The sequence below is a fragment of the Heptranchias perlo genome, chromosome 18 (assembly GCF_035084215.1).
Source record: "Heptranchias perlo isolate sHepPer1 chromosome 18, sHepPer1.hap1, whole genome shotgun sequence".
Taxonomy (NCBI): Eukaryota; Metazoa; Chordata; class Chondrichthyes; order Hexanchiformes; family Hexanchidae; genus Heptranchias; species Heptranchias perlo.
In genome coordinates this window covers 33,412,588-33,439,367 of record NC_090342.1, presented here as the reverse complement: position 1 = coordinate 33,439,367, position 26,780 = coordinate 33,412,588, and the positions used below count along the sequence as shown (strand labels likewise).

The window sequence follows — 26,780 nt, the reverse complement described above, 5'->3', positions numbered from 1 at the left end:
TATCCTCTAGATGTTGCTCATGGAGAAGCCACAATCCTCAAGGCTTCCAGTCCTGCCAGCACTTCAGAGCAGGAGTCCTTAGTCACACACTCCATTTCAAGCATCAGCTCAGAGACATGCATCCCATGGAGTCACAGATTGAGCCAGAAGAGAGTACACTGAGCATGAGCAAACAGGAGTAGCTGCTGGTAGCACAAGAGGGGGAAGACTTTGGTGACTGGAGGGACTGGTTGCTGAAGAACTTGGGGTCAGGATTTCACTGGTCCTGCTTTTAAACGGACTGTGCTTGCAGAGCGTTGGTGGCCATGTCGAATGGAGTGCTGTCGATGATGAATCGGGTGGAGGAGTCCACTAGAAGCATGCGCAGGACATTAGAAAATAGCTTTGCTACTCTACAGTCCATTTTGAAGTGTGTGGCAGCTCCAGGCACATCTGCAGCAGTGGCTTCCATAATAAAGGCCCTAAGGGCAGTCTGTGCTTCTTGCTGGATACTCAAACTGCTCCAATGAGGCCTGCGGTGCCAGACTGGAGAGAGATTTTTCTTCCAAAAGATTGGGGATGGATTGCAGACAAATCACACAGAGCTTAGCTGATCTTATTGTCAATTGTAAACAATTTTACAACGCCAAGTTATAGTCCAACAAATTTATTTTAAATTCCACAAGCTTTCGGAGGCTTCCTCCTTCGTCAGGTGAACGGTGTGGAAAATCAAGATCTTATTGTCATCATTAGATTTGCATTCATGCAGTTCATTGACCATGCTGAGCTATTGCCCAGTACTATTAGAAAGACAGGAATGAGCATAAATGATGGTGTAGTCTCCAAGAATAACAACACATATGGGCCAACCCGCCAGCCCCCACCAGTGCCTGTACATGTGGTAGAAAAAATGCAGGACCAAGCTGCCCATGCAGTCACAAGAAGTTGCATCAGGTCTATCTCAGGAGTTAGCTGCTTTGAGACATGAGCTACTTTAGTTCCAGGATGCTGTTATTTCAACACAGCAGCCAGTCACTTCACACACGCTTGCCACTAGGAAAAGCAACAAACTGAAGCATTGCAGCAAAAAACATTGGGTACACATTATGGGATTTTGTTAAAATTATTGTGCAGTACAGTGCAAGCAGGCATTGTTTTAACAAAGGTTTTGAATTAGCTTTCATCAGGTGGCTTCACAGCAGCGATTTTCAAACAAAATTTGACATCGAGCCAACCTGTTAAATGGCTTGCTCATCGCCTAACAACAGCTGGAAGCTGCACGATCAACAACATTTAAACTTTACAGTCAAATTAGATTGGTGAAAGACATAGGGGAAATGAAACTTCTAAACCTCCTATTGCACCTCAGTTGCTTAGGAAGCACTGCAATAAACAGAAGAGGAAGGGTCTCTGGAATAATTCAGTAAGTTACTTCCAAACTTATCATGGTAATGCTTGTCAGGGGCAAGTGACCAAAAGCTTGGACAAAGAGGTAGGTTTTAAGGAGCGTCTTAAAGGAGGAGAGTGCGATAGAGAGGCGGAGAGGTTTATGGAAGGAATTCCAGAGCTTAGGGCCTATGCAGCTGAAGGCACGGCCACCAGTGGTGGAGCGATTAAAATCAGGGATGCGCAACTGGCAAGAAGTGGAGGAGGCAGAGATCTCAGAGGGTTGTAGGGCTGGAGGAGGTTACAGAGATAAGGAGGGGCAAGGCCATGTAGGGATTTGAAAACAAGGATGAGAATTTTAAAATCGAGGCGTTCCTGGACCAGGAGCCAATGTAGGCCAGCGAGCACAAGGGTGATGGATGAACGGGACTTGGTGTGAGTTAGGATACGGGCAGCAGAGTTTTGGATGAGTTCAAGTTTATAGAGGTTAGAAGATGGGAGGCCAGCCAGGAGAGCATTGGAATAGTCAAGTTTAGAGGTAACAAAGGCATGGATGAGGGTTTCAGCAGCAAAAGAGCTGAGGCGGGGCGGAGACGGGAGATGTTACGGAGGTGGAAGTAGGCGGTCTTGGTGATGGAACAGATATGTGGTTGGAAGCTCATCTCAGGATCAAATAGGATGCCAAGGTTGCGAACGGTCTGGTTCAGCCTCAGACAGTGGCCTGGGCGAGGGATGGAGTCGTTGGCTAAGGAATGGAGTTTGTGGCGGGTACTGAAGACAATGGCTTCGGTCTTCCCGATATTTAGTTGGAGGAAATTTTTGGTCATCCAGTACTGGATGTTGGACAAGCAGTGTGACAAATCAGAGACAGTGGAGGGGGCGAGGGAGATGGTGGTGAGGTAGAGCTGAGTGTTGTCAGCATACGTGTGGAATATGACATTGTGTTTTCGGATGATATCGCTGAGGGACAGCATGTAGATGAGAAATAGGAGGGGGACAAGGATAAATCTTTGGGGGACTCCAGAGGTAATGGTGCGGGAGCGGGAAGAGAAGCCATTGCCGGTGATTCTCTGGCTATGACTGGATAGATAAGAATGGAACCAGGCGAGCACAGTCCCACCCAGCTAGACGACGGTGGAGAGGCGTTGGAGGAGGATGGTGTAATCAACCGTGTCAAAGGCTGCAGACAGGTCGAGAAGGATGAGGAGAGATAGTTTACCACGGGCACAGTCACCATGGGATGTCACTTGTGATTTTGTTAAGTGCTGTTTCAATACTGTGGCAGGGACGGACAAAATCAATGTGTTTTGATCAGCATAGTATTCCACAGCTGCCCCTTCCCAAAGGCTGTTAAATTTATAGCAATTTTCCTATCAAAATAAAGTTTATTGACAAGTATTACCATATTAAGGCAGAGCTGATTTTTAATGCTTTTTCTAATGATGACATTAGAATGAATATGTACGGCTGATTGCTGGATATTTTGCCTGTGTTGGTGTTCACTCTATAGACTAATAGAAGGAAAAGCAAATTATTGCTGTGCTTGATTACATTCAGGACTATTTAGAGTTGTTCAGACAAGCTGGGATTTCACAGCACAACTCATTCCATTAACTCAGACAGACAGTGATGGTGACTTGGATAAATTTGTCTTTTATTTTGTAAGCCAGTTTTGTCCTAACTCTGCATCTCTCCTCCATTCTTCCCGTGCACACTGAATGTTTAGAAATTTGAATTTCTGGCTTGTAATCTGGCCATAGGTCTTTAAATTTGCCCAGTCAATCTTTTTTTTAAAGGCACACTGTCTTTATCAGAAAAATATTTGGCAAAACTAAAATGTTAACTTGGTTGACCTGATTACACTTTTGCCTCTAGGTCAGAAGATTGTGCAATAAGGCCCACACCAGGACACGTATGCATAATCTAGGCTGATGCTCCAGTGCAGTACTGAAGGAATGCTGCATTATGTTTGTTGGATGCATCATCTTTTAGATGAGACATTAATGCAAGATCCCATCTGCTTGTTACAGTGGTTCAGATGGATGTTAAAGATTCCAATTGAAGTAGGCCAGAGAGCTTTCCTAGTTAACATTCTTTTCTCAACCAGTACTACATAAAACCCGAGAGATTGGTCATTCACCCTCCGGTGTTTGTGGGACATTGAGAATGCAGAATCGCTGCCATGTTTGCCTACATAACAGCAGTCACTCCCATTGTGTTCCAAAAGGTTTCTGTTATATGGAGCACTTTCAGATAACATGATAAGGTTTTTTTTTATTTGTTTGTGGGATGTGGGCGTCGCTGGCGAGGCCGGCATTTATTGCCCATCCCTAATTGCCCTTGAGAAGGTGGTGGTGAACCGCCTTCTTGAACCGCTGCAGTCCATGTGGTGAAGGTTCTCCCACAGTGCTGTTAGGTAGGGAGTTCCAGGATTTTGACCCAGTGATAATGAAGGAACGGCGATATATTCCCAAGTCAGGATGGTGTGTGACTTGGAGGGGAACGTGCAGGTGTGTTGTTCCCATGTGCCTGCTGCTCTTGTCCTTCTAGGTGGTAGAGGTCGCGGGTTTGGGAGGTGCTGTCGAAGAAGCCTTGATGAGTTGCTGCAGTGCATCCTGTGGATGGTACACACTACAGCCACAGTGCGCCGGTGGTGAAGGGAGTGAATGTTTAGGATGGTGGATGGGGTGCCAATCAAGCGGGCTGCTTTATGCTAGATAAGTGCAAGTATTATTTATTTTAAAGCTTTTTGTGAGGAGAGTTTAATTTTTTGTTATAATGATGGCATGCACAATTACCACAATTAAACAAAGTTTTGCTAAATCCTATTTTTCATGGAGACTACTCTTTTAAGGAAGTTTGGTAAACAACTCTTGCCTCCATGGCAACCTGTTAAATGGCTTGCTCATCGCCTAGCAACAGCTGGAAGCTGCACGATCAACAACATTTAAACTTTACAGTCAAATTAGATTGGTGAAAGACATAGGGGAAATGAAACTTCTAAACCGCCTATTGCACCTCAGTTGCTTAGGAAGCACTGCAATAAACAGAAGAGGAAGGGTCTCTGGAATAATTCAGTAAGTTACTTCCAAACTTATCATCAAACCTTAACAACTGTTCAAGTACATTGTGTTATTAAGTAGCGTATAGTATATGAATGGACAGTCTGAAATGAAACTATCAGAAAATAATTAATGGTTAAAAAAACAACGCGCTGAGCTGCAACTTACTTTTGCAGTTCTAGACTCCACTGCAATGACAAACATTCAAAGCAATTATTTTTTACAAGATTAATTTTCTTTTAATATAAATTATCTTTGCAGGCTTCTCTGTTTGTAATCAATTTTACATTTTGTTTATGAAAGAAGAGGTCAACTTTTTTTTATTCGTTCATGTGATGTGGGCGTCGCTGGTGAGGCCGGCATTTATTGCCCATCCCTAATTGCCCTTGAGAAGGTGGTGCTGAGCCGCCTTCTTGAACCGCTGCAGTCCGTGTGGTGAAGGTTCTCCCAAAGTGCTGTTAGGAAGGGAGTTCCAGGATTTTGACCCAGCAACGATGAAGGAACGGCAATATATTTCCAAGTCGGGATGGTGTGTGACTTGGAGGGGAACGTGCAGGTCGTGTTGTTCCCATGTACCTGCTGCTCTTGTCCTTCTAGGTGGTAGAGGTCGCGGGTTTGGGAGGTGCTGTCGAAGAAGCCTTGGCGAGTTGCTGCAGTGCGTCCTGTGGATGGTACACACTGCAGCCATTGTGCGCTGGTGGTGAAGGGAGTGAATGTTTAGGGTGGTGGATGGGTTGCCAATCAAGCGGGCTGCTTTGTCCTGGATGGTGTCGAGCTTCTTGAGTGTTGTTGGAGCTGCACTCGTCCAGGCAAGTGGAGAGTATTCCATCACACTCCTGACTTGTGCCTTGTAGATGGTGGAAAGGCTTTGGGGAGTCAGGAGGTGAGTCACTCGCCGCAGAATACCCAGCCTCTGACCTGCTTTTGTAACCACAGTATTTATATGGCTGGTCCAGTTAAGTTTCTAGTCAATGTTGACCCCCAGGATGTTGATGGTGCGGGATTCGGCGATGGTAATGCCGTTGAATGTCAAGGGGAGGTGGTTAGACTCTCTCTTGTTGGAGATGGTCATTGCCTGGAGATGGTCATTGCCTGGCACTTGTCTGGCGCGAATGTTACTTGCCACTTATGAGCCCAAGCCTGGATGTTGTGCAGGTCTTGCTGCATGCAGGCTCGGACTGCTTCATTATCTGAGGGGTTGTGAATGCAACTGAACACTGTGCAATCATCAGCGAACATCCCCATTTCTGACCTTATGATGGAGAGAAGGTCATTGATGTGATTTATGCACTATTCTGTAATTACAGTGAGATGAATCATATACCAGGAGGAGTTTATTTTAGTTTTTTTAATATTTACCATTTTCTCCAAATCAATTCCCAGGGAGTGTTTTTTTGTTGTTGTTGGATGTTAGTGCTTCTCATTTTAAAGTTTCCCCGATACCCCACTTCTTGGTCATTTGTGCACCATGCACCATCTAACCCTGACTTGCTGCCAGGCCTCTACTGACTTACTTCCAGGCTTCAGACCTGCATCAATGTCAATTGGCTGATGGAAGGTACGCAGTATTGGTTCCAGGGTCGCTGACCCTCTGATTTTAACTCCCTCCTTCTGAGGAAGCTCCTGGCCAAACCCCCACATTACCCAACAGCAACAGGCTGAGATTGGTGATTCAGCATGGGAGGAACCGTTGCAAATCCCTGTCCCATGCTCTCATTCCCTGCAACTCCTTCCCCCCAAGTATTCATATATTCAGAAATTGAATTTGATTTGAACTCAAATTAATCTGTTTGGCCTGCTTTCTCACCATGCTCAATAAAACTCAGTGTAAAATTTAACCAGACTTTCTGTGACATCTTCTGAAAGTGCATATAGAGCATGCGGACCTGAGCCTGGGGTCACAGCCTTATTTCAATAGTTGAGTCAGGGTCCCATGCCGATTGTAGGACCACAACACCATTTTCATGTACCAGTGGCCTGATCAGTGACCCTCAAAGGCACCGCTGCAGGCTGCTCACAAAACAGCCCAAGGTAAGCTTTTAAAAAGGTTTTTGTGGGGCCAGGTAGTGCATGAATGGTCTTCCCCACCTCAGAAATCTTCCGGCCTGCTGTCAGCCTATCTGTGCTCTCCTAACGATTGCCTCTCCTCTTTTACTCTTTACTCCCAGCTTGGCTCCTCTAGCTGCCTTTGAGCACTGGTATTGTGGAAATCAGGCCGAAGACAGGTTCCATTGGACAGGTGGCGGGCTCGCACTACCTGCTGGGTGGAATTAGTCGCCCGAAAATCACCTGCATTGGGTTTTGCAGTTGTGAGGAAAAAGGAAAACTGATGGCCATTTTGTGACATCTTCTTAAACAGTGTGATCTGTAATCAGAAACACATGTTAACCTTCAAGTCAAGTTTTCTTAGTTTTATGTTTATTTTTAAATTTTAGGAGCAGGTTAACTCTTCAGCAAAACAAAAATAATTGAAGTACACAGGATCTGTGGATCAGTTCCGTCTCTTTCAAAATGGGCCAGTTCGTTATTGTAATATTTAGGCTGCAGTTTTTATTTTAACATATTTTTCAGGGTAAAGAATATCAATGCTGGAGAACAGAATGCTTTTCTGATTTGACAGTATCAGTATCAAACATTCTCAGCTAAGATATAACATGGATTAAATGCAGAGTAAAGTTTCAATTTGCCAGCACTCAAGCATTCCCAGATCAGTTCCACTATGGGTTAGATGCAAAGTAAAGCTCCATGCCCTCTGCCCAACAGTGTGCCTTAACTCCAATGTCCCTATAAGTAAGATTGCCAGTGAACAGAACTACTTGTATTTATATACCACCATATCACATTGAAACATCTCAAAGAGCTTCATGCAATGAATTATTTATGGAGTACAGTGAGCTTGGCTCTCTAGTATTAACGTGATCAGTTTTTGTGCGATGAAATTTCATCTATTGGGAGCTGGGTTGTGATTGTCCCAAACTAATTTTCCTTGCAGCCAAGCGTGCCTACTCTCCCTTATTAAGTTTCTTTGGTTTTATGTTTCTTTTAAAATTTTGGCAGCAGAATGGTTTTGCTCCACAATGCTGGTAAAGCCAGGCTTCACATAACTTCTAACAAAGGCTTCCGTCGGAAATGTTAAGCAGTCTTTCTTTTGGAGATGCTCATCAATCTGCTGTTTACTTCCAGTATTTTCTGTTCTTATTTCAGATTTCCGTCATTTGTGGTTTCTATTTTTATCTCCATTGTTTTGCTGATGGGGCAATATTATTACTTTAGTTTCTCTTTCTGTTGAGCCAGAACACACAATTGTAGTTGACATATGATGATGTTCTCACTGAAGCTTTAAAGATTGTGATGTAATCACTGCAGATAATTGAGTATATATTCTGGAAATCATCTGTAAATTAACTTAGTCATCGAGTTACATTGAAACTCTAGCACAGAAACAGGCCATTCGGCCCAACTGGTCTATGCTGGCATTTATGCTGCACACGAGCCTCCTCCCTCCCTACTTCATCTAACTCTATCAGCATACCCTTCTATTCATTTCTCCCTCAAGTGCTTATCTAGCATCCCCTTAAATACATCTATGCTATTTGCCTCAACAACTCCTTGTGGTAGCGCGTTCCGCATTTTTACCACTCTTTGGCTAAAGAAGTATCTCCTGAATTCCCTATTGGATTTATTAGCGACTATTTTATATTTATGACCTCTAGTTTTGGACTCCCCTATAAATGGAAACATTTTCTCTATGTCTATCCTATCAAACCCTTTCATTATCTTAAAGACCTCGATCAGGTCACCCCCTCAGCCTTCTCTTTTCTAGAGAAAAGAGCCCCAGCCTGTTCAGTCTTTCCTGATAGGGATATCCTCTCAGTTCTGGTATCATCCTTGTGAATCTTTTTTGCACCATCTCCAATGCCAATAACTGTGCACAATACTCCAAGTGTGGTCCACACAAGGTTCTATACAAGTTTAACATAACTTCTTTGCTTTTCAATTCTACCCCTCTAGAAGTGAACCGTGGTGCTTGATTTACCTTTTTTATGGCCTTATTAACCTGCATCGCTACTTTCAGTGATTTGTGTATCTGTATCCCCAGATCCTTTTGCTCCTCTGTCCTGTTTAGACTCTTATTATCGAAGCATTATGTGGCCTCCTTATTCTTCCTACCAAAATGCACCACCTCACACATCTATATTGAAATTCATTTGCCAATTACTTGCCCATTCTGCAAGTTTATTAATGTCCTTTTGTGTTTTAACGCATTCTTCCTTTGTATTAGCTACACCCCCCAATTTAGTGTCATCCGCAAATTTTGAAATTGTACTTCCAATTCCCAAATCCTAATCGTTAATGTAAATTGTGGACAAGAGTGGTTCCAGCACCGATCCCTTTGGAACACCACTTGCCACCTGTTGCCAGTCTGAGTAGCTATCCTTAATCCCTACTCTCTGTTTTCTGTTTTGTAGCCAACTTGCTATCCATGCTTTTATCTGTCCCCTAACTCTGACCTTAGCCATGAGTCTACAATGCGGTACCTTATCAAAGATTTTTTGAAAATCCAAATATATTACATCTACTGCATTACCCCTTGTCTACTCTTTCTGTTACTTCATCAAAGAATTCAATAAGGTTGGTCAAGCATGACTTTCCCTTCTGAAATCCCTGTTGACTATTCTTTATTGTATTTTTGTTCTCTAGATGTTTTTCTATTACATCTTTGAGTAAGGATTCCATTATCTTTCTTACCAACGACGTTAAGCTAACTGGTCTATAGTTCCTTGGACTTGTTCTTTCTCCCTTTTTAAATATAGGAATAACATTAGCTGTCCGCCAGTCCTCTGGCACTATTCCCTTTTCTAGTGAATTATTATATATATACACAATAGTGCCTCTGCTATCTCTTCCCTAACTTCTTTTAATATTCGTGGATACAATCCACCCAGACCAGGGGTCTTATCCTTCCTAAGTTTGATTAGTTTATCAATTTTCTCCCCCCTTTCTATCTTAAGTGTTTAAATATCTTTTTCGACCACTTCTTCTCATATCCTGCCCACCTTGTTAGTCTCCCTGTTAAATATGGAGGCAAAGTAACTATTCAATATTTCTGCCATTTCACTGTCGTTACCTGTGAGTTTATCTTGTGCATCCCTTAGTGGCCCTATCCCTATCCTATTATTTATGTGTCTGTAGAATACTTTACTGTTTCTTTTTATATTCCTTGATAATGTAATCTCATAGTTCCTCTTTACTTTCCTAATTGTTTTTTTTTACTTCTTTCCTAACCTCTTCGTATTCCCTTCTGTCATCCTTTCCTTTATTGTCTATGTACTTAGTGTATGCCTTTTTCTTTCGTTTTAATTTTACCCTTATCTCTTTATTCATCCATGGTGTTTCAATGTTGGCTAGTTTGTTCTTGCTTTTTAGAGGAATATATTTCTCTTGAATTCTATTGATCACTGTTTTAATATGCTGTTCTATTTCTTTGTCTGTCAAAAATGTTTTCCAGGTTACCTGCCCTAGTTCCATTCTCATCCCCTCACAATTAGCTTTTTTTGAATCTATCACTTTGGTCTTTATCTTACTTAAGTCTCTCTTAATCATTATTTTAAACCTTATTATGTTTTGATCGTTATTGCTCAGATGTTCCCCTATGCTTACTTCTCTTATCTGCTCTGGTTCATTTTCCATTACTAGATCCAGCAGTGATTCCTCTCTTGTTGGGCTTCTCACATAATGGGTAAGAAAGGAGTCATATACACACTGATAAAACTCCATTCTCTTTTCTCCTTTCCCTACCTCTTCTTGCCAGTTTATTTGGGGGTAGTTGAAATCTCCCATAATTATTATTCGATGTTTTTTACTCATTTCATAGATTTGTCTACATAGTTCATCCTCCACTTCCCTTCCACTATTATAATAAACAAGCTTTAATTCATGTAAAGCACATCAAAAAGATTTTACATTTATGAGGATATTAAATTATTCCAGAAACATTCAAAAATGATTGATCTTGTGCTGCATTAAAACTGTAAAATACAACATTATCAGATTATATAACTCTGTAATTGCCAATTGGAGCAATTACATTAATTTCCCAATGGCTTCATCCTGTGTTGTGTTTCATTTGTAGGTCCCATCGCACTGACTTTCCGTAGGAGGATTGAACATTGGGAAATAAATTCATGGTTGATCCTATTAGCAAGAAGCAGTTATTCTTCTGTGAGTCTGATTACTGCTGAGCCAAAATGTGAACTCAGCCAGGATTGCTTGAGCAGAATCTAAAGAACTTGATGCTTCTAGAGAGGAAGGTTTAACTATACAAGCAAATGGCTAAGATAAAGAATCAGAATAAAACTGGAGTGAAAGAAAATGACAAGAGCGTGGAGAACACCAAAGGGAGAAGAACGCAAAAGTTACTCATCAATACGGAAGAAATGTGGTCAGATGAAGTATTCCTGCACCCAAGGCAATTGCCTAAAAGAGCCTCTCATAAGAAGCCTGGTTGGTTTGAGATAAATAATTTGATTTCCTCAAACCCTAAAGGAGTACCCAGAGCAATGGATAATTTTGAAGTATCTCAATGTGGGAAGAATGAAGACTTTGAAGAAGCTGGAAGTACATGTTCTCAAAATTCACCGTGTCCAATGAAGGTTAGTATAGTTAAAAAGGGAACAAAACATAAAGCAGACAAAAGTGAAACATTACAAGTTAATGAAAAGAACTTTGAAAAGCCCAGATTAGTCATTGCCGTGCTGAAGCCATTCGGTCTACGGATTCTCCGTTCCAATCCAGCCCCAACTGCAAATGTGTCTATTCGGCACATTCAAAAATGGAAAATGAAAATGAGAACTCAGAGTAAACAGCAGAGTGAAAACATTCAGAGGAAGAGAATTTTGGTGCCAATTGACAGTCATCTGGAAAACTCAAACAATAATGTTGTAAAGCAGTGGATTCGTCAAAAGAATGGGTTACTAAGGAAAGAGAGAGAAGCAAAGAGGAAGCAGAGACGCCTGGAAAGAGCAGTACATAAAAGGCAAGAAATTTATCAGCAAAAGAGGCAAAAGGAATCTGAAGAAAAGGTAAAAATGTGGATGGAGAAAAAAAGAGAAAACAAAACACAGAAGAATATGAAAGTAAACGACTGTACGACTTCACTCAGTGCAGATGCAAATACTCAGAATGTAAAGACATTGCCTCCTGTAATAAATGGAGTCAGAAAATCTATTAGCCAAAGCCCAGCCAAAACCTTAAAGACTGAAAAACAAACAACTGAAGAAAAATTGGAGATGAACAAGGAAAGAGCCCTTATTCTAGGTACAGGGAAATCCAAAACTGGGACCATGTCTTCAAAACCATCTTGTGTTTTATCTAAAGATCAAGTGGTGAGTTCATGCAAGATGGCAGAAACACTGGTTCAAGATTCACAGCATGGCAGCCAAGCGTACCAGAAATCCAACAGCAGGAAAGTGCAGAAGGTTAAATTAGGGCGTCAAGAAATTGAAGAAAAAGCACTTTCAAAACCAACATCTTTCAAAGTGACAAAACAAAAATCACCAAGTTCAGGCAACACACCTCAGATCAAAGAACTGGACATTGGCAATTGCAGAAGAGGGATACATCTCATACACAGACTGCCGTTCAATGAATGGATTTCAAGAAAGTCAAAGGGATCCAAGAAGATCCAAGCAAAGATGGAGGAACAGGAGACAGAACTGGACAAAGATCTTCAAAACATTGTCCCAAAATTGGCGAGAAAACAAATACAAAATATAATGGACAGCAAAAAGAGAGTCAATGCAGGGAGAGAGCTTGATAGCTTAGATAACATTACTTTGGTATCGGAGTTCACTGAAGTAATTCAAAATCCAAAATGGCTCCAAGAAGCCAGAGTTACTCCAGCCGTAAAGAACTGGTTTGTGCACAGATTTGTTGAGAATACCATGCAATGTAAATAGTAATTCATCAACATAAGATGGCCAGCTTTGCAAGAAAGTCGAACCTAAAACAGGCTCTTCTTTGTATGGTAAGCCATACAAAGCAGCTGAAGAATGATCTAAAGCCCTTAAACAAGGCCACACCCTCAGAGAAAAGGAGGTTGGTGAAAATTTAGGGGAAATATTCGCCGACTTTAATGCAAAGCTCTGTCGAAGACCAGATCCACAGGGCAGTGAGGAACCAAAACAAAAAACAAACAATTGACTTCAAAGTAGAGAGCTGGCAGCACAGTCAGTCTTCAGATCGTATTTTGTTACCAAGTTGAGGTCACACTAGGCCTACACAGCAATCAAACATGTTATTTTATATTCAATTATTTTAAATTGTTCCAAATAGTAGTACATCAAAGCAGTGAATTAAGATTACACACAGAAGCAAAACTATCCCTCATACTTCCTAACGCACACTGTATTCTTCATTAACTGCACTGCAGTTGTTAAGGTGGCTGCGAAACAAGCAACACATTAAAATTGCACAAATGTCATGCTGGTGAACTACTGTTCTTTTAGAGTTGTCAACTAAACCTAGTCAAGTACCAACTTGCAAACTTCAGGAATGTCCAAATAACATTCAAATGCCTCTAAGCTACTTGGGTTTGTAATGCACTGATTCTGCATCAGTGGGATAGGGGGTGGTGAAAATCAGATCACTATTACAGGATTTGTATTGTCTCAATTAGGTCACATAGACATTGGTCAGAATTTCCTCAGGTATGATTCATTAATTATCCTTTAGTAGAAAAGGCTATTCAGAAAAGCTTACCTGTGCACTATAACTTTTAAAATTATTTTTATGCTCACCAAACAGTGTCACCAAGAGTCAGCGGTATATTTTAATATGACCGTTTCCATTGAGTGGGAGGTGGGTAGAGTGAGACCGCCGGCCACCCAATGCAAGTGGTCAGAGGATGGAACCATTTTCATGATCAGGCCTCATTAGTATTCCGTCAGCAAGCTGCTTGGAGCAGCTAGCCGTTTAAGAGGCATAAAATCTGGCGTCTCCCCTCTGGAGCCCTGCTGGTGCAGGTAAGTTAAAAGGGGATGGGGAGGCAATTCCTGGGGGAGGGCCCCGGAGGGTCGGGCATTGGGGTGTGTCAAAAGTTTTGGAGCTAATGGAGCATTAATGCTTCTCCTGGGCCCACAAAAGTCATTTACAAACCTTTTTCCCCACCTTTTTTGAGCAGCCAGCGGTACACACTCCGCCCATTGGTACATCAAAATTGCATTGAGCCCATATTGGCATCGTAGGATTTGCATGCCGATTTGCAATGGTTAATAAGGCACCCACCTGGATGCCTGGGTTGCCCATTTCAAGGCCCTCAGCATAATGGCAGAGACCCAGCCAATGATGGGAACGTGCTGTGCTGCTATTTCAATCATGCATACCTGTTCCTGTCCGGCAAAGGGGATAAAAATCAAACGCTCAGTATATAGCATTTCCAGATCAGGTACAACACAGCCTAGATAGATAGTAACAACAATTTGATTCTGACCCAACAATTTGTCTAATTCCTACCCCCTCCTGCACCATTTCCATTTTCTACTGCTGCCATTCTTATGGCCTCTTTGTGTAAGAGTGCCAAAGGTAGTTTTGTATTCTGAGCCCCTGTCACCAGGAACTGAGTTGGGACTGTATGAGCTCATTTCACATAGGAAGCTTATAGTCAACAGGTGGTGGAGATTTTATGAAGCCAAAATTACACAGCTTCACTGATGGGAACACAGCCTCACAATTTTGACCTTTATATCTCATCAGTCTGGGCCAGGCCTGAATCCAGTACACAGAGGTGAAAGGCCAGGAGCACACTGAACCAGCATTCTCACTGCTACAACCTATAAATAAGAGTATTGGGGAAACTATCTATGTAGTAAAACCTACTTCTTTGAAGTTAGGCAGGATTTTTAACTGCCTATAGTAGATATATATCCTGCAGAAATATTAATAAAACATAATCAATGGATGCCTGATTTGCCTTTATTTTGTTTAGGGTAGGTCTTTTCAATGTTTTTATTATTTTGTGCAAAATTTACACACACTGTAAGGTTATAGTACATTACAGATTACATGCTACTTTAGAAGTTGCATGGTACGCGCAGATAGGTGTATTGAAGGTCTTACGAAATGTTATGCATTTGGCTGTCATTACATGTTGACAAGGTCAAGTTTACTCCTTGGTCAGAGGCTTAGGCCAAGCAGGAGGGTCAGTCAGAGTGTAACAGATTTGGACATGATGCCAAATGATAATCAATATCTTATTTATTAATAGTCAATTAAAACATGTAAAAGTATCCAATATTATAAGACAGTAATAATAGTGAAGACAATTATAATAAAGATTAGAACAATATTAATCCATTTGCTCTCTGGGCAGAGTTCGTACTTAAGTTGGTGGTGTAGTCATTTGAAGTCTTCTGACAGTTTTGTAATCTTCTTACCGCTTGGTCGATCTCTAGGCAGAAACTGTAGTCTTCTGATAGCTAGGTGGTTTTCGCTGATTCCTCTGCACCATCCTCTGCCCTGAGCTCAACATACATTGGGTTTTTAAAGCTCCATGGCAGGAAATTCACACCATATATGGCATTGTTATTCATAAAACTCTTACAGATTTACGAGCTTGTTTTTCCACAAAATACAATGTTGCCAGTTTGACCCACCTGGTCATAAGATCCCTTGCAAGGTTGTTTTCTTACAGAATTCAAGTGGTCAGCTTGACTCATCCTGTCACAAAACCCTCTGCAAAGTGGTTTCTCACAGAGGTCAAGTGACCATCTGGTTGACCCTTATACATCTCGCTGCCTGCCCTTATCCTGTTCTTATCACCATACTTGCCGCTTTTCCAGTCATTGTCCACAGCTGTCTTGCCACACAATGGAAATGGCCAAGGTCAGTCATTAGTCAATGTCAGTATTTTACAATTCAACAAATCAAGCAGACACAACTTGCAAATTAAAGTAGCACAGTTTTCAAAGCATGATGGTTAATAGCATTAAGAAAAAGATGTTAATTTATCCCTATCCCCAATATTCTTACACGAGCATTCGTTAGGCACTGAGTCAGGGTACAAGGTCTTTGTGAGTGTTTAAGAGGGCAGTTAGGTGCTAGGACATCTCTGTTTTCCAGTTGCTATATAGCTCCCCTGGATAGGGTGGATTGGATGAGGTCCATGGACAGAGGTTGGGTGCAGTGTGCCTACAGGGAGGGAGCTCACCTTTGCTGGTTCATCCTCTGTTAAAGGGTATTTTTCCTATTCCCTTCCTTAGGCTCTCTGACACAACATACAATCCCTGACCAAGGAGTTTGCTGTGCAAGTTGCTCCCATGTCTTTGTCATCTGCATATTAGGGCTCCAACACAATAGTTACAGCTTAAAAATACTTGCAAGGGGGAAATGCCGCAATGTCAAATCATCTGATTTGGGATCACATCTTTGAAACTGATCATAAACCGATTATAAAGTGCTGATGACCAGGTTCCTCCTATCCACTGATTAAGGCCTGGTTCTCTTCTCCACCTGGATTGCTAATGGCCTTGGGGGATTTAAAATTTAAGAGGTTGGTTAAAATTTAAAAGTGAGTGATTTTTTTTAAAAAAGGGCAGTTTTGATACTTCAATCACAGTAAATGGTGCAGCTGCCCAACTCAAAACATTTAACTGGCACGAGGGACAGGGTCAGAGGTACAACTATTGGGCAAGCAGAATTTCTGCCCTGCCATATGTACAGTGACGGAGCAGGATCAGAGGAAATCTGGAGCCTTAATGTCTTTACATCACCTCACTAGTGATCTTTTATAACAGTTTGCAGGTATTTCAACACATTAACTCTTTTTTCCAACTTTACTAAATGCTTGCTTATCTTTTAGTTTTCAGTTTTAATGAAGGGGATATACCCAAAACATTAACGTCTTTCTGTTCATAAATGCTGTCCGACCTCCTGTGCATTTCCAGCACTTTTTGCTTTTAATTTCAGATTTCCAGTATTTGCAGTTTATTTTCTTTTTTTAATTTATGGCATCAACTTTATGCATGTACAACTGCAGGTTAACTGGTCTGGCAGATGTTGTTTGCAGTGGCTTGGAGTGATCCTGTTGCATAGAAGCTTAATGCTGTTGTGATCTTCACAGCTACAGGAAGAGCCATCTCATTTCTTGAGGTTGTCTGTAAGTCAACCCGCAGCAGATGGCAGTGGAGAGGAGGAACCAAATAACGGTCTGCTCTGACATACTCAGGTGGTCATGGTATGTAGAGCCTTGTAACACTGGGGCCAGTATTTGGGTATTTAGATGCCTGCAGAAGTTTCACAAGTCAGCAAAAGTCATTTTTTTCTTTAAGGAGAATTAGCAGTTCTGAAATGTCTGAGAGTTCAGGTGCAGGGTGCAAAGAGAGCTGCCTCATGATGGGGAGTACTCAGGGCTTTGTGCCTGCAGTCTATGATGCCCTACACCTAAGGGAATCCAGCAATGTGAGCAAATCCCAGCGTTCATTCTTCCTGCTTGTCAGCTTCCACGGGGAAGGTAATGAACTGTTGCCACCTCGCGAACAGTGCATCAGTGACCTGCCGGATTACCGTGTGCACAGCAAACAGACTGATGTTGCTGATGTCCCCAGAAGCAGATTGGAAGGAGCCAGAGGTATAAAGGCTTACAGCCATGGTGACCTTCACTGCCACAGGCAGTGCAGTGCATGCCCTGGTGTTGGGCTCCAATTCTTGCTGCAACAGGTGGCGTGGGTAAGTGACTGCCTCCCTGTTGAAACGCAGCTGCCTTATATACGGTCCTTCTGTGGGGTCCAGATATGATGATAGGTTCCTAAAGAACCATATGCTGTAAGGCCTCCTGAGCCTAAGCCTCCTTCACCCTCTTGCAGCCTGTGCAGGTCTTTGCTGCCTTCCTTTCTGCTGCTCCAACTCCTGATTTGGGAGCATCGAGTAAGTCCAACAATATGCCCATGTTCAGCAATTCTGAACAAGAAAATTAAGGAAAACAGTTCTAGCCCGCCACAAATGGAAGCTGTAAAACCATTTAACAGCCAAACTGTCGTCAAAACAGCTAAAAACTTAACCCAAAAGCAGCCTAAAACAACTAACTACAATTAACAATACCACCACCTTAATGGAAGTGAGAATTCCTTTAATTATCGCTTCTACCAAGAGCTGCTCCCTGACTGTTCCAGATGTGCTGGGCGGGTTAAGGAAGTGACGTTTCAGAAGCGCATGGACACCAATTTTGGAAAAGGCCCTGATTCAGGGGCCGAACCCTGATTATAATATTTAAACAACGCATGCGCTTGTTGCAGGTTGTCGGCAGGTACGCCTATCGGAGCCTGGATAAATCTGCCTGCACTTTAGCCGCTTTCCCGGCGCATATCATCATGCTCCCGAATTCGACCTCGTGTCGCTCGTTTTGGGCCCTGAAAATGAGACACATCGCAATTTTTACCCCAGTGTATTTCAAAATTGAGTCATTAGGTGAGCCAAGTTTTCCCTATTGATATGTAACACAAACTGAACAGTAAACACAGCTTGATCCGAAGTTACATAGAAACATAGACAACAGGAGCAGGAGTAGGCCATTCGGTCCTTCGAGTCTGTTCCGCCATTCAATATCATCATGGCTGATCCTTTATCTCAATATCATATTCCCGCTCTCTCCCCATACCCCTTGATGCCTTCTGTGTCTAGAAATCTATCTATGTCCTTCTTAAATATATTCAGTGACTTGGCCTCCAAAGCCTTCTGTGGTAGAGAATTCCACAGGTACACCACCCTCTGAGTGAAAAAATTTCTCCTCATCTCAGTCCTAAATGTCCTACCCCATATCCTGAAACTGTGACCCATCGTTCTAGATCCCCCAGTCAAGGGAAACATCCTCCCTGCATCCAGTCTGTTCTAGCGCTGTCAGAATTTTATACGTTTCAATGAGATCCCCTCTCATTCTTCTAAACTCTGGTGAATATAGGCCTAGTCGACCCAATCTCTCCTCATACGACAGTCCTATCATCCCAGGAATCAGTCTGGTGAACCTTCGCTGCACTCCCTCTATGGCAAGTATATCCTTCCTTAGGTAAGGAGACCAAAACTGCACACAATACTCCAGGTGTGGTCTCACCAAGGCCCTGTATAACTGCAGTAAGACATCCTTGTTCCTGTACTCAAATCCTCTTGCAATGAAGGTCAACATACCATTTGCCTTACTAACTACTTGCTGCACCTACATGTTTACTTTCAGTGACTGGTGTACAAGGTTACCCAGGTCCCTTTGTACATCAACATTTTCCAATCTATCACCATTTAAATAGTACTCCGCCTTTCTGTTTTTCCTTTGGAAGTGGATAAATTTACATTTATCCACATTATACAGCATCTGCCTTATGTTTGCCCACACACTCAACTTGTCTAAATCACCTTGAAGCCTCTTTGCATCCTCCTCACAACTCACAATCCCACCTAGTTTTGTGTTGTCAGCAAACTTGGAAATATTACATTTGGTTCCCTCATCCAAATCATTGATATATATTATGAATAGCTGGGGCCCAAGCACTGCTCCCTGTGGTACCCCACTAGTCACCGCCTGCCACGTTGAAAAAGACCCATTTATTCCTACTCTCTGTTTCCTGTCTGTTAACCAATTTTCAATCCATGCCAGTATATTACCCCCAATCCCATGTGCTTTAATTTTGCACACTAACCTCTTATGTGGGACTTTATCAAAGGCCTTCTAAAAATCCAAATACACATCCACTGGTTATCCCTTATCTATTCTCCCAGTTACATCCTCAAAAAACTCCAGTAGGTTTGTCAAACATGATTTCCCTTTCATAAATCCATGTTGACTTTGTCTAATCCTGTTGATATTTCTAAGTTTCCTGTTATCACGTCCTTTATAATAGACTCTAGCATTTTCCCTACTACTGATGTTAGGCTAACCGGTCTGTAGTTCCCTGTTTTCACTCTCCTTTTTTAAATAGTCGGGTTACGTTTGCCACTTTCCAATCTGCAGGAACTGTTCCATAATCTGTAGAATTTTGGAAAATGTCAACCAATGCATCCACTATTTCCATGGCTACCTCTTTTAGTACTGTGGGATATCAGGCCCTGGGGATTTATTGGCTTTCAGTCCCATTAATTTCTCCAGCACTATTTTTTCACTAATACTAATTTTCTTTAATTCCTCCTTCTCACTAGTCCCTTGGTTCCCTAGCATTTCAGGGAAGTTATTTGTGTCCTCTTCCGTGAAGACAGAACCAAAGTATTTGTCTAATTGCTCTGCCATTTCCTTGTTCCCCATTTTACATTTTTCTGTTTCTGACTGTAAGGGACCTACATTTGTCTTCACTAATCTTTTTCATTTCACATACTTGTAGAAGCTTTTACAGTCTGTTTTAATGTTCCTTGCAAGTTTACTCTCATACTCTATTTTTCCCCTCTTAATCAATCTCTTGGACCTTTTTTGCTGAATTCTAAACTGCTCCCAATCCTCAGGCTTGCTACTTTTTCTGGCAACTTTGACTCCTCTTTTGGATCTAATACTATCCTTTTTTTTTGTTAGTCATGGTTGGGCCGCATTTCCTTTTGTGTTTTTGCGCCAGAAAGGAATGTATAACTGTTGCAATTCATGCATTCGTTCCTTAAATGTTAGCCATTGCCTATCCACTGTCATGCCATTTAATAAAGCCAACTCACTCCTCATACCTTTGTAGTTTCCTTTGTTTAGATTTAGGACCCTAATTTCTGATTGGACTACTTCACTTTCCATCTTAATGAAGAATTCTATCATGTTATGGTCACTCTTCCCTAAAGGACCCTGCACATCAAGATTATTAATTAACCCCTTCTCATTGCACAATACCCAATCCAGGATAGCCTGTTCCCTAGTTGGATCCTCAACGTACGTGTCTAAAAAATCATCTCACTCACACTCCAGGAATTCATCCTCCACAGTATTATTGCTAATTTGGTTTGGCCAGTCTACATGTAGATTAAAGTCACCCATGATTACTGCAGTACCCTTGTTACATGCATCTTTAATTTCCTGTTTGAAGCCATCCCCTACATTACCACTACTGTTTGGAGGCCTATAGGCAACTCCCACCAGTGTTTTCTGCCCCTTGGTGCTTCTTAACTCCACCCAGACTGATTCTACATCTTGATTTTCTGAGCCAATATCCTTTCTCACTATTGCTCTGATTTCATCCTTTGCTAACAATGCCACCCCACCTCCTTTCCCTTTTTGCCTGTCCTTCCTAAATATCGAATACCCTTGGATATTCAGCTCCCAGCCTTGGTCACCCCGCAGCCATGTCTCTGTAATCGTAATTATATCATATCCGTTTACATCTATTTGCGCTGTTAATTCGTCTACCTTATTACGAATGCTTCGTGCATTCAGATTCAGTGCTTTTAGATTTGTCTTTTTAACATTTTTAGACACCTTAACATTTTTTTGTACTATGGCCCTATTTGTCTTATTGCCATTTTTTTCTTACCCGGACCCTATTTGTTGTCTTTTGTTTGTTTGCTCTGTCCCTTCCTGACACAACCTGGTTATCCTTACCCCAATCACTTTCCTGCACTGCTTTCTTGTTTTTTCTCTTTAGCATTCTAGATTTCTCTCCACCGGGACCCTCTTCCCCCTTATTTAGTTTAAAGTCCTATCTACCTCCCTAGTTATTCGATTTGCTAGAACTCTGGTCCCAGCATGGTTCAGGTGTAGTCCGTTACAATGGAACAGCTCTCTCTTTCCCCAGTACTGGTGCCAGTGCCCCACGAATCAAAACCCACTTCTCCCACACCAATCTTTGAGCCACTCATTCATCTCCCTGATCCTATTGACCCTATGCCAATTTGCTCGTGGCTCAGGTAATAATCCAGAGATTATTACCTTTGTGGTTCTGCTTTTTAATTTAGTCCCTAGCTGCTCAAACTCTCTCAGCAGAACCTTTTTCTTTGTCCTACCTATGTCGTTGGTACCTACATGGACCATGACAACTGGATCCTCCCACTCCCACTCCAAGTTCTTCTCCAGTCCGGATGAGATGTCCTTAACCCTGGCACTGGGTAGGCAACACAGCCTTCAGGACTCATGCTCTAACTATACTGTCGCCAACTACAACCACCTTCCTTTTTACTTCCCCCACTTGAACGGCTTCCTGTACCACGGTGCCGTGGTCAGTTTGCTCGTCCTCCCCGCACTTGTCTACAAGGGTTGCAAGAACCTCAAATCTATTGGACAAGTGCAGGGTCTGAGGCTCCTGCAATACTACCTCCTGGATCATTGTACCTGCCTCACTCGCAGTCACACCCTCCTGTCCCTGACCACATATCAATTCTAAAGTATTTAATCTAAGGAGTGTGGCTGCCTCCTGGAGCAAAAGGTCCAGGTAGCTTTCTCCCTCCCTGATGTCTCGCAATGTCTACAGCTCGGACTCGTTGCTATCCCAAGTAACTATCCCTGAAGTTTCTGGAAGTCGAGGGGTCCCAGTGAATTTCATACTTATTTAATATATAGATTTTAGCAGATTTCATTATAACTCGTTGGATTCCTCACAACTTTGCAGAGCTTCAGGGACTATGCGCAAATAATGCCTTGCTATGTTAGAATGCCTGGCCCAAGTTACCCTGTTCTATCAGTACCAGCATCAGTTTCACTCTGTCCCAACCTGTGGCTTGGTAAAATCTGCCCATGTCAATCAAATGCAAAATTATCTACCAATATCAACCAAGAGGGAAAAGGGGCACTTCAGAGGGAAAAGTCTGAGGATGAATTAACATGCCCAGGAGAGATGTATTAATATGTTTTATACAGACACTATAAACTTAAGTTCACTGCTGTATTAACATTCCAGTATTAACTATTCCTTCAACATTGGTTGTGAGTATTTTCCTGCAGAAAAGTTCAGAAGTGGAAAGTTTTCTCCCTTCCCCCCACCCCCAGTAGTTACTAGCATTCCCAGTAATTAAAGTGTCATTTTATTTCCTCTACTTTCCTGATTTCCTACTCTGAGGTTTTAGTTGGACAGTTGCACAGGGGAATTGCATCTAAAGCAACTTTTTGGTGCTTAATTTTGCAGGTTGTTGTCTTGGAATCCTTTACATCGGGATTGGTACAGCCAGGCGGTATACGTGGAGTGCTGGGAGGGTGCCTGTAAAAAATAGTAACACTTTAATAAAAGCTTTGCCAAAGAATCTATTCAGTGTCACTCACAGACCAAAATCCAGACATGAAGCAGCATCACAGTTCTGTGAGGCCAAGTCTCAGGGATGCAACAATTAGGAGGTAGGAAGTTGATACATTTTCTTGAGCTACTCACACTCCTTCAGGTTTATTGTTGATGTTTGGTGTTATAGATTTGCCAGATATACATTTAGTAGATGTCTATATGAGACAAATTTTCCAAGCATATCAGAACCTCACGTACTTGAGGATTCACCTAACATGAAGCCCTGAGATGCAACTTTTTTCTTTGAATGTCAATCATGGGTATTACCAGAAGTGTTTTTCTTATTCTGTACTCTATCAAGGAGCAGTATTATCACAGGTAATACATTCATTATTCTGTAGCTGCCGACAGGAGCATTATCAAGAGTATAGAAAGAAAGATCTTGCATTTGTATAGTGCCTTTCACAGCCTCGGGACGTCCCAAAGTTCTTCACAGTTAATGAAGCACTTTTGAAGGAAAATCACTGTTGTAAAGGCAGGGAAACGCAGCAGCCATTTTGAGTACAGAAAGGCCTTAGATACCTCTTTTAGTGATGTTGGTTGAGGAATATATATTGGCCAGGACACCAGGAGAACTCCCCTGCTCTTCTTCAAAAAGTGCAATGGGATCTTTTATGTTCACCTGAGAGGGCAGAGGGGGCCTCAGTTTAAAGTCTCATCCCAAAGACAGCACCTCCAGCAACACAGTGGGGCTTGAACCTATGATCTTCTGACTCCAGAGGTGAGAGTGTTACCACTGAGACAAGGCTTTACACCTTATAGGTGTTATACGCTGCTTAATCTGTCCCTGAGCAACGTTATTGGACTAAAGACTACTTATTCCGTATCTTTGTGTAGGACCATGATTATGAGGAAATACATATCTTATTTTGTATTAATACATTGAGTTTTCACTTACAGTGTGAAAAGGTACATTTGATCTTTCAAGATATTCCTTGTAATTTGCATGGGGTTCACTCTAACCACAGATAATAAAGCAAAGGCCTAGCAGTGAGCATAGCTATAGTAGGTAAACTACATTTATAATATCAGAAGGCTGACAGTGGGTAACATGAAAGCTGTAGGAGAATCTGTTGCAAACTGTGTGTCACAGCAAATCAATAAATTACACATGAATACCTTATTTGCTGTTACTATATGTAGTGTAAAATTTATTTTTCCTTTTCCAGGTTTCCCACTCCATGCAAATAGGTAGGCAAATGGCTCTCCCGGTCAGGCCTCTACAAACAACTAACCTCTGGGAGGTGTGCAAGATGGGCTGCCCTTCATCCTCTGATGTTATCTTCCTATATAGAAAGCATTATAGGTACAGTAGCCTAGCAGTTATCGTACTGGATTAGCAACCCAATGAGTTCAAATCCCACTATGGCGAGTTGTGAATTTAATTTAATAAATCTGGTAATTTGTGGTCTGGCACCAGAAAAATGACTATACAAACCAATGGATTGTCATAAAAACCCAACTGGGCCACTAGTGTCCTTCAGGGAAAGGGACTGCTATCCCTACCTGGTCTGGCCTACATATGACTCGAGTCCCACATTATGTGGTCGACTGTTAATGCCCTCAGGGTAATTAGGGATAGGCAATAAATGATGCCATGCCATTGTCATCCACATCCCAAGAGCAAATAATAAAAAGAAAATTGGCCCTCTCTCATCTCCTCAACCAAATTGTGAATTCAGTGTGGAGTTAGTAGGCATGGACCCACATTTTACATTACCAATCGCACTTTCTTCATATATGTTTAAGGATGTGGGGTGAAAGTATATATATACCTCCAACTGAGGGTATTAACCACAGGCAATGAACATTTTCTATCTTTGCAGCATCAAGCGCTCCCTGGTCAGTTGCAAAATAAATCTCCCTCAACACTACTCTATCAAGCATTTCCAAGTGAGATACAGCATTGGTAAGAGGCAGAGTAAAGCTCCCTTGTATATATCAACAAGCATTCTCAGGTCAGGTATAGCGCAGCTTAGATACAGAGTAAAGCTCCCTCAACATTACAATGTACCTTAATTTCAATCTCAGGAGAGGACTCTTGTTCCACCAATGTAACATTTCCATTTCATATACCAACTACCTTTGTGGCCTCCCTGGATGAAGTTGACAACTTAGCATCTGAATCCGGGTCTCAAAGGTGAAGGGGCAGCATTCCAACGTATTGCACCATCTGGTCCTCTGCTATGCATCCACATTTAGGGTATTGCGGCAGTTTGGTAGAATACAGAGGTGAAGCTGTGGGTACAAATGGGTTTTGATGCCTTCACTCATTTCCTGAGCAGAGCCATCAAGTGAATACCTACCAAACGGTGATTGCAGTGTCTCCATCTAGGACAGAGGGATTGGAGGAGGGAAGTGAGAGGATGTCAGACCTGGGTGATTAATAATGTCTCCTGGCAGTTAAAGAGACGGAATAATGGTGGTGGTCTGGGAACAGGCTGTTCCACCTTGCTACGGGCTACAGAAGTGTCAATGTCAGATAGACCACGGAAGGGGTAGAAAGTGCAAGGAAGAAAATTACATTGAAAAAAATTGACAACTAAAATTTAACAATCCTCACCCTTTGAAGTGTCCTGGAGGGATTATGTTCCCATGGCTGTCAATTGGGGGCACTCTGCTCTCACTCTTGATCTTTAGTTTCCTATCATGTTCCCGCTCTTCTGTCAGCAAGGTAATTGCTTTTTTCTTCCCCTTTAAATCAATGTACAGGTTGCTGCAGGAGATAAATTGCAGCCAAGTATTTCCCCCCATTCTTGAAGGGGGTGGGATGGTGATTGGATATAGTGAAGCAATCAGTTTGGAAACCCGTGCTTGGGCTATATCAGAATGACGTTTAGAATCTTGGGAAATATAACATCTCCAGACGTTACTGTCGATCTCTCTGTCTTGCCTGTTAGGGATGATGGGTGGAAACTTTCCAATATCCAGCCAATCCTGGTAATTTACAGAGGAGCAGTGGTGCTGCAGACATGTGTGCAACCTTTGGAAGAACTCTGCCAACACATCTTTGTGTGGGGGTGTATGAAATGCAAGTCTTTGCTGTACCCTGGGGTGAAATCCAGTAAATCTTGGATGCTTATTTTCCAAAAGAGGTTCTCTCTTTGAACGTGTATACAACTTTGAAACTGGCATGGAATGCCTATCAGATGCCTCCCAGCAGGGTGGTTGAATCTGTAACAATTGGAAACAGCTCTGTATCAATTTGTGTTTAACAACCCCACTTTAAATAAACTTCAGACTAGATGCTCAACTGATCTCATCTAGAGTGGCAGTAGATGCACTACAGATGGCATCAGTGCCCCAGAACTAGAGGAGTAAAATCAGTCAGGATTCCCACTCTTGATTGTTGTTCATTGCTCCCTATTTGAAAATGTGTGAGTGTGGACATCTAGGGAGGACAGGATTAAGCCTGGTTATGATGAATGGTTGAATAACTTGCCAACACTTGTTGTCTAGGCTCACACATAAAAAATAGCCACTTGGGAAAGATACCAGAAGGTGCCCAATGTCCATGGAATTATAGCCCAGTAAGCAGTCAATGGCCAATAAATTCGGCCGTGCAGCACCCGTTTCTCGGGCGCTAACTGGCCTGCTAAGCTCCCAATATGGCTGACAGGAAGCGTGCGCACATTTCTGGCTGGAAGTGTGATGGCCGCCATATTAGTACAGGGAAAAAAAATAGGTCTGCATGGTCTATGCCTAAAACAGGCGTTAGATCCTTTGCATATGCAAATAAAGGGACTATGGCCTGTTTGAGTCCCCAATTCAAGATTGGTTATTCCTGAGGCAGCCCTGCTAGCCCCGGCTTCACTCACCCGACCTCACCTCATCGACTCGACCTCTGATCCCCCCCACTGGCTCCCAAACAACACAGCCTCCGATTCCCTTTCCCCCCCCCCCTCCCACCCACCCACCCACCCATCACCGGCTTCCGATCCTTCCCACGGTCTCTGGTTCCCTCCCCCCCCACCTCCCCACCTGTCCAGTCTTGGTTTAGTGCCTGCTCTCCCAACAGTGAGGGTTAAATAGGGAACTCAAGTAATGCCACAGCACCAACACATGCACTGCTGACTAATACATCTGTTACAGGGTGCACAGTCAGTAACCTTTGATCCCATTATTTTATTAACAGTGCAGC

General features: G+C 42.4%; 1 protein-coding gene across 1 annotated transcript; it reads left to right on the top strand.

Moving 5' to 3' along the window:
• Positions 1-4,213: 4,213 nt before the first annotated feature.
• LOC137334993 (DNA ligase 1-like) lies at positions 4,214-14,385 on the top strand. The gene is made up of 2 exons (XM_068000082.1): positions 4,214-4,442; positions 10,561-14,385. The coding sequence occupies exon 2, from the start codon at positions 10,757-10,759 to the stop codon at positions 12,383-12,385; it is 1,629 nt and encodes a 542-aa protein (XP_067856183.1). The 5' UTR covers positions 4,214-4,442; positions 10,561-10,756; the 3' UTR covers positions 12,386-14,385.
• The last annotated feature ends 12,395 nt before the right edge of the window (positions 14,386-26,780 follow it).

Bases quoted from the DNA above. Each gene is read 5' to 3' on its own strand.
- LOC137334993 (XM_068000082.1), top strand. From the start codon at position 10,757: ATGGCTAAGATAAAGAATCAGAATAAAACTGGAGTGAAAGAAAATGAC.